At 45.3% G+C, this 7,625-nt stretch overlaps 3 protein-coding genes across 3 annotated transcripts in view; 2 read left to right on the forward strand and 1 right to left on the reverse strand.

The window, feature by feature from the left end:
- Nucleotides 1–739: 739 nt before the first annotated feature.
- LOC140221580 (uncharacterized) lies at nucleotides 740–1,670 on the reverse strand. Its single transcript, XM_072291334.1, has one exon. The coding sequence runs from the start codon at nucleotides 1,374–1,376 to the stop codon at nucleotides 894–896; it is 483 nt and encodes a 160-aa protein (XP_072147435.1). The 5' UTR covers nucleotides 1,377–1,670; the 3' UTR covers nucleotides 740–893.
- Nucleotides 1,671–1,711: 41 nt separating this feature from the next.
- Nucleotides 1,712–2,972, forward strand: LOC117848615 (cytochrome c biogenesis CcmF N-terminal-like mitochondrial protein 2). The gene is given in 3 exon segments (XM_072291335.1): nucleotides 1,712–1,770; nucleotides 1,877–1,910; nucleotides 1,912–2,972. Coding segments are annotated over 3 exon segments (477 nt in total). The 3' UTR covers nucleotides 2,296–2,972.
- Nucleotides 2,973–3,267: 295 nt separating this feature from the next.
- The window catches only part of LOC140221579 (uncharacterized), a 6,253-nt gene continuing 1,895 nt past the window's right edge, over nucleotides 3,268–7,625 (forward strand). The window contains exon 1 of the mRNA XM_072291333.1: nucleotides 3,268–7,625. This exon is cut by the window's right edge and continues 1,895 nt beyond it. Coding sequence (XP_072147434.1) covers nucleotides 6,624–7,625 — 1,002 coding nt within the window. The 5' untranslated portion in view covers nucleotides 3,268–6,623.

Genomic DNA, 7,625 nt, shown 5'->3' on the forward strand with positions numbered 1-7,625 from the left:
GGGGGTCCTCAGTCTGAATCCTCCACTAGCATTGGACCAACAGTCAGTCTAGCTCTCGCTCTTATCCAATTTCCTTATCCTTTCAGGGCAAGGTCGGAGTAGTAGGCAAATACAATTTCTTTTGTTGCATGCGGACCCGCTTGTGAGACTGAAGAAATTGAAGCTAAATGACAATCTGAACCTACTTGCTTACAGGATCTTTAAGAAACTGTGGACTTTTGCACCTTTCTGTCTAGCTTGAGTTATCTTTTAGTTCTCTCCCCTCGGCAAAGTGGATAGGAAAGAGTCTTGCTTCCATTCCACTAGCCAAGAATAAGGAGAGTGACTTTCTCTTTTGAACCTCTTAAGCCGACTTGAAAAAAAAACAGTGGTACACCCCTCAGAGATATAGGGACCACCATGCTCGTCCACTTTCTTGATAAACGACTCGATGCATTTTCTCTTCCTTGCCGCTGAGACTGAGACATATCTCAAAGATCTATTACTAAAAGGAGATTGGGATCATCCTGTGGTTACCGGATGATGGGAATAACTAAGCAGAAATTTGGAAATGAGCACGAAATGTCTATAAATGAATTTTCTCATTATTTGTTATTTCCGGGTCTTTTCGTTGCATTCACTTACAACAAGAAACAACCACCAGCGTTTGGTGCAGCACCTGCATTTTGGTGCATTCTTCTTTCTTTCCTTGGTCTTTCGTTCCGTCATATTCCAAATAACTTATCTAATTACAACGTATTAACCGCTAATGCACCTTTTTTTTATCAAATCTCAGGGACATGGTCTAATCATGAGGGTAGTATTTTATCATGGTGTTGGATCCCAAGTTTTTATGGATTCCTTTTTTGTTACCGGGGTCGACCCCAAAGCCATAATGTCTCAAAACGCAGAGGCTATAGAGAAACTTTTCTTTTTTCCTTTGTCTCGAACTTCGTGAAGAACTCCATTCTATCTCTCCAACAAAAAAGTGGGGCTGCGCCCCAGTTGTACACTCCCTTCGTTCGGAGAACCCTTGTTGATTCTGAACTTCGTTCGCAAAGTAAGCGTCCTTTTAACGGGCCAGCCCTTTTTAATGCGCCGCTTGACCCAGTTTTGAAAATGAGCTTTGCTCTTCTGGGCGCTGGGCGCTCCCGTGGTTCGCGAGAAGGAAAAAGGACTAATCTTTTGTTACATCTGGCACGAGATGAAAAAGAGAGAGCTTCGTCTATCGATGAACAGCAGATTGACGGAGCTCTTGGCATTGCTTTGTTTTTCTCTCCTTTCCTATCAGCGAGTTCCGATCCTTTTGTTCGAAATTTCTTCGTTCGTACCGAACCGCTTGCAGAATCAAATCCTGTTCCACAAGATCCTATATCAGCTATACATCCTCCTTGCATTTATGCCGGAGACGTCGCCAGTGCTATGGGCTTTGGGTTATGTAGATCAAAAATGATGAATAGGATTGTGGCACTCCACTCGCCGCCAATGCGGAAGGATGCCGCCGAAAAGAATGGAACGCTGCTTCGCTCTGCTGGATGCGTCGGATCCCATATAAGAAGCTCGCTCTTTACCCGATCATTCAAACATTTTGTGGGCGGCGCGCCTGCTCTATTGTTGCGTAGCAATAGAAGCCTGCTCATGCTGCTTCGGCGGCGCTTTTTCGCCTTCTCTTCGCTCTGGACAGGAGCGCTAATGGACACGGGGAGGGAGCAGGCGAAGCGTGTCGTTCGTAATGGAAAGAAAGACACCACTACTTCGCCTCTTTGTTGGACCGCCGGCGCGAACACAGTGGTCTCTGACCAGGACCAGGAACCAATTCGAATTTGGATCTTGACATGTTGGTTGTTTTTAACCGTAGGCATCTCGCCAGGAAGTTGGTGGGCTCATCATGAATTAGGTCGGGGTGGCTGGTGGTTTCGGGATCCCGTAGAAAATGCGTCTTTTATGCCTCGGGTATTAGCCACAGCTCGTATTCATTCAGTAATTCTACCCCTTCTTCATTATTGGACCTCGCTTCTTAATATTTTGACTCTTCCATGCTGTGTCTCAGGAACCTTTTCAATACGGTCCGGATTGCTAGCTCCCGTTCATAGTTCTGCTACAGACGATACACGAGGAAGATTTTTATGGCGGTTCTTCCTTCTAATTACAGGCATATCTATGACTCTTTTTTACCAGATGAAGCAGGAGGCATCGGTCCGTAGAACCTATAAAAAAGAGATGGTTGTGGCGCGAAGTACTCTTGTGCACCTACGTCACTCGGCTCGCGCGCAACCCCGCCCCGTTATGTTATGGAATAATTTTTCTTCTTGCTGAGCTGGTTATTCAGAGCCAGCAACTGGCTGCCGGATTTCGTCCCGTCCGTAGCGCTTCGGAAGTCACTCTGGCGTGGCGCTGCTGGATACTTCTGATCAATAGGAATAGGAGGAAAAAAAAGCTTATGATGAGCATCTATTGGAGTCGATCATTTCCAAGATCTAATTCGAGTTTCTTATTATGTAGTGGAAACGCCTCACAATCTTCTGTTTTACGCTTACGCTTAAGGGAAGAAATGTTCTTGGTGGATGCAGGCCTTGGTACCCCCAAAATTTGTATGCAAGATGAGCTTACAGGACTGCCAATCAAGCGAGCCACCAGGTTTGAGAATAAGGTGGGATCCAAGAATGTAGTGGCTGGTGAATCACTGATCAAAAAGCGGATTTTTGAGAGATTCTTCATCGATCTAGTGGCCGGTGAATCACTGATCAAAGAGCGAGCAGCCGCCAGGTTTAATGATTTTGTGGGATCCCTGGATGTAGCGGCTGGCGAACCGCTTCTTCTTCCACAAAGATTCAGACAAAACCGAGCTTGGATAGAACTGAAGAAGATTTGGCGAACGAAGAAAAAGGTAAAAGGGTTTAAAATTAAGAAAATCAAAGGAGGTTATTCAGTAGCCATCGCAGGTTTCATTACTTTTCTTCCATTCAAATTAAAAAAAGCTCTAAAAAAAAAAAGGATAGCGAAAGCTCAATTCACCATTGATAGCTTTATCCCTAAAAGGAGGGATATTGTGATAATAGCGGCAGCAAACAAGAACTTGAGGAAAAAAAAAAAGATAGAAAAAATTCTTAATAATCCGAAGCCCACCTTAATCCATTTTGTTGAGGATCTTGCACTTATTCCGGCCCTATATTTACATAGCCAAGAAAGGCTCTGGTGATCATGCGTGACTGCGGAGCGCCTATCGCCCTGGCACGGCACTCTAAAATGCATGTTGGGTTGGGCCAGCAAGAAGACTTCGACTAGGGAGACGAAGAATGGAATTGAAGAAGGCAGCATAGTATAAGATAACAGAATGGAACACCAACCAACGAGTAAGTGGTGGATTTGGATGGAGTCTCGCAGAAGAAGAGTACGCGCGCTAGCGCGCCCCAAGACGTCAGTCCTTTTTCTGCTTGCTGGCCAAGGTCAGTTTACTGAATCCCTTCCAAACACCAACCCAATCTCCATTCCTTGATGGGAAATGAGCAAGACCATATGTTTCTATAAAATATAGCCCCTATATAAACCTAGCCCTTACTACCCGAACTTCTTACCTGAAAATAGGACTAACTGCCCGAACCCGCTTGCTTATCTTCTACGATCTAATTAAGTTAAGCAGTGGTTATTTTTTTTTTAAGTGACTAGAACTTCTATTAACTACTATTCTAGCACCCAGCTGTGCCATGTGTTTATTCTATTTTGCAGGTATTCCTTTGAATAACTCATCTTTTCAGGTAAGAAAATTTGCAGATCTTCTTAGTCAGCCTATCTGTATTCTTATCCTCTAGTGCGGATCCAATCAGATTTTATGAAGCCAAGGCCTGACATCCATTGTGGGGATCATCTTTTATCGGGAGACATGGCCTGGTGGTTTCTGATCGAGATTCCTAATCAATAGGGCGAAGAGCTCTTCGCATGATCTGGTCCTACCTTTTTTTTTCTACGCTATTTTTTTGCCCCTTCTCAGCTGCTGTCCTTACTCCGGATAAATTGGAACACATTGATTCCGTTCGTTCCTGCCCTTCGCTTCAGGCCATAGTGCTTCTGAATTATTTCTATACCCCTTTGATGATGCAGCCTCTGACTCTCCTGGGTAAACTCCTACTTGATTAGTCAGAACTTCTCTGTCTCAACTCGTGGACCTATCTATCTTCTTCTTTATAAGAGATAGGGGTTTGCTATTCTCACGGATTGCTCATATTTATTTACCCCATTTTAAAGTTTTTGCCTTGTTTCAGCCCTTCCTTCATCTGAACCTTCCAGTACTAATCTATCTTTATGGGGAAGACCCCTCATCTGACCTCCGAGCTACCCTGTCAATTGTAAAAAGTAGTTGAGTCGTGTCTCGCAGGAGCAAAAAGAGTGAAATGAGGACGTAAGCCCCCCAGGTCTTCCTCTTCCTTCTAAACTAATTGCTTTCGCTTGACTCTTCCAGTAAAAAAGTATACTGAGTGGTTGAAGGAAAGCGAAAAGGAATGGCTTTTTCATGTACCAGATCCGGTGAGCCAGACATCAAGCAAAAATGGACATACAATCAAAGAGTAAGGAGCAGTTATTTGCAATGACGGGTGGATTGGTCAGAGCTGCAAGGAGAGACTCGGTTATGGTGCGATAAAGAGCTTGCTTCAATGCTCGGATTCAGGTAGAAAGTAAGAGCAGTAGCATATTCATAGGAGAGCTTTGTACTTGAAATTAGTAGTCCCGGTAGTTGGAAAAAAGCTCTGAATACAGATTCAAAGCATCAAGATAGGTAGTCCGATCATTAGTTGGCCAGTCATAGCAATTTAAGTAGAAAGCTAGCTTCGGGATCAGATCATTCAACTAAAGCTGTCAGGCCGGGTAGGCTTTGAGGAACATTGGGGGTTCCTTATGTTGTGACTGAGCAGATATGTCTATTGTGCCCGGCAAAAACGGATTTGCAAGGAGTTTGCCAAAGGCTTTCTCATTCGGAAAAACAATTTAAAGTATATTTCCCTTCTCCATTCTCTGCTCGGATGATTGCCGCTTGTGTGAATTTCATTGCTGCGGGTCCCGCGTGTGCTCGAATAAGATTGTTTTAGGATTCTATTTAGTTGAATTTATTGACTCCGCGGTGCTGGTTATCGAGTTTATGGCGCCGCCGACCATCCAAAAAGTAAAAGATGGCGTCGGCATTTACTTATTATGCTCTCTTCTATTCTAATAGTGGTCCCTTGGTATTCAGGTTGTAAAATCCTGATAGGAAAGTCGACTGTTAGACCTTGTTTTTGTAATGGCCTATCTTCTTTAAAAAGCCGAAAGATAAGGATTTCTAAAAACTTTTGCGTTCCTTTTTCTTTTTTAGGATGCTGGTCTCATGTTTGATCTGGTAGCGATTAAAGAATGAATCTTGCTCTGGCGATCATGGTGGGATTGGTACACCTCTATATGCTGTAAAATGAAGGTACTCTTGAGTTCATGCTACGACCGCCGATTGTTCCTGTGACCACACGCCGTACCAACAGAAAACTATCAACCTATCGGTATGGTTTGTTGTTCACGTGTTATGATCTCGCTCATCAGATTGTCCCCCCCCCCCCTGGTCAATGGCGGTGAGTTGATTGACCAAGGCCTTCCCTTACGACGATGGAATTTCTTCCATCGGCAAGAGTACCTTTGTTTGTCTCCTTCAACTTTAATGAAAAGCCTAGTCTCTCGATACTAACTAATCTAGTTAGTTAGGAGAGGTGCTTACTTTTGTAGTTAAGGATTCATACCCCATCCCATTCCTTTTTCTTTTCAAAGAAAACCTTACCATTTTTGTTTTGGGCCGCTGTTACCATTTCCATTTCCGGAACCTAACTAATACTTAGTTGTTTCCATTTCCTCATCTGGTGATAGATCCTCATCTTCTTCTGGCTCAAATCCCTTTTTCATATCCAGGGCAGGCTTTAGGTACGCTTTAGTTTGAAATCATTAAAGATATGCTCGACCTCGTTTATGTCCATGGTACCATCGTACGTACCTTCTACTATCAACCAGATGAGATAGGGCTTTGAAAGGTCAGAGTCAGTCTCCTCTTTCTTTTAGGTCGTTTAGCAGTTCCCCAACCTGCTTTCTCCCCGAGTTCCTGAGATTAAAAGAAAAAGGTTTGAAGGTTGATCTCTGGGATCAGTGATAGTTCGGAACCAGCAAAGGGAGGCTGAAAAGCCGTAGTGCTAACGCACGCCCTGTAGTGTAGTTTTGAAGCAGGCTTCGACAGCTGCGAGCTCCGCGTCGAAAAGCGAAGCGAGCCGCGCTAGCGCGCTACTCTTCCTTTATGAGCGAGACTCTATCCAGATCTACTTGATCTAAGAACTCCGCGAGCGAACTGAGCGAGCCATGAGGCGCCTATCGGCAAGGCTTTTCCAAGCCTTAAGTTTAGGCTCCCTTCCTTCACTGAACTGATTCACCCGGGTCCAAACCTGCTGAGCTAGCTAATTTTTCCTTTACGAGATCTCGGCTCTTCGGAATGATTGGAGAGAGCCCCGCCTCCTCTTGGTTGGTGCCGGGCCCGAGAGTGATGGGACTACTTCCTGAAAGAGCCTTTCGTTCGGGCCGGCAGGAGGGGCCCTGATCTATCAATTGAGGGAGCAAAAAACAGGCTTTGCTCCCCTTTTTTTTAAATGAAGAAAGAAGGGTCGAAGTTTAGACCGCTCACAGTAGTTCTACCCATAGAAAAGATCATGAAAGAGGCGATCAGAATGGTACCCGAATCCATTTACGATCCCGAGTTTCCAGACACATCGCACTTCCGCTCGGGTCGAGGCTGCCACTCGGCCCTCAGACGGATCAAAGAAGAGTGGGGAACCTCTCGCTGGTTTTTGGAATTCGACATCAGGAAGTGTTTTCACACCATCGACCGACATCGATTCATCTCAATCTTGAAGGAAGAGATCGACGATTCCAAGTTCTTTTACCCCACTCAGAAACAGTTTTCCGCCGGACGACTCGTAGGAGGTGAGAAGGGCCCTGACTCCGTCCCAAACAGTGTACTACTATCGGCCCTACTAGGCAATATCTACCTACACAAGCTCGATCAGGAGATAGGGAGGATCCGGCAGAAGCACGAAATTCCTCTTGTAGTGAAAATCAGATCGGTTCTATTAAGAATAGGTCGTCGTATTGATGACCAAGAAAAGTATGGAAAAGAAGCAAGCTTCAACGCTCCCCAAGACAACAGAGCCCTCATAGTGGGGAGGGTAAAGAGCATCCAACGCAAAGCGACCTTTCATTCCCTTGTTTCGTCGTGGCACACCCCCCCCACAAGCACCCCCAGGCGAAGGGGAGACCAGAAAACGCCTTTCGTTTTCCCTCCTTCAGCAGCCCTAGCCGCCTTCCTTAACAAGCCCTCGAGCCTCCTTTGCGCCGCCTTCCTCATAGAAGCCGCTGGGTTGACCCCGAAGGCCGAATTCAATGGTAGAGAAGGCTTTAATAAGAATTTGGCCATGAGAGACCTTCTTAAGTATTGCAAAAGAAGGGGCCTGCTGATAGAGCTGGGCGGGGAGGCGATACTAGTTATCAGGTCAGAGAGAGGCCTGGCCCGTAAGCTGGCCCCCTTTAAAAGCCATTCCTTATTAATAAGGATTTGTTACGCGCGATATGCCGACGACTTACTACTGGGAATC

The sequence above is a fragment of the Setaria viridis genome, unplaced genomic scaffold, assembly GCF_005286985.2.
Source record: "Setaria viridis unplaced genomic scaffold, Setaria_viridis_v4.0 scaffold_315, whole genome shotgun sequence".
Taxonomy (NCBI): domain Eukaryota; kingdom Viridiplantae; phylum Streptophyta; class Magnoliopsida; order Poales; family Poaceae; genus Setaria; species Setaria viridis.

Excerpts from the sequence above, each read along its gene's own strand:
- LOC140221580 (XM_072291334.1), bottom strand. The coding sequence starts at position 1,376 with ATGCAAGGAGGATGTATAGCTGATATAGGATCTTGTGGAACAGGATTT.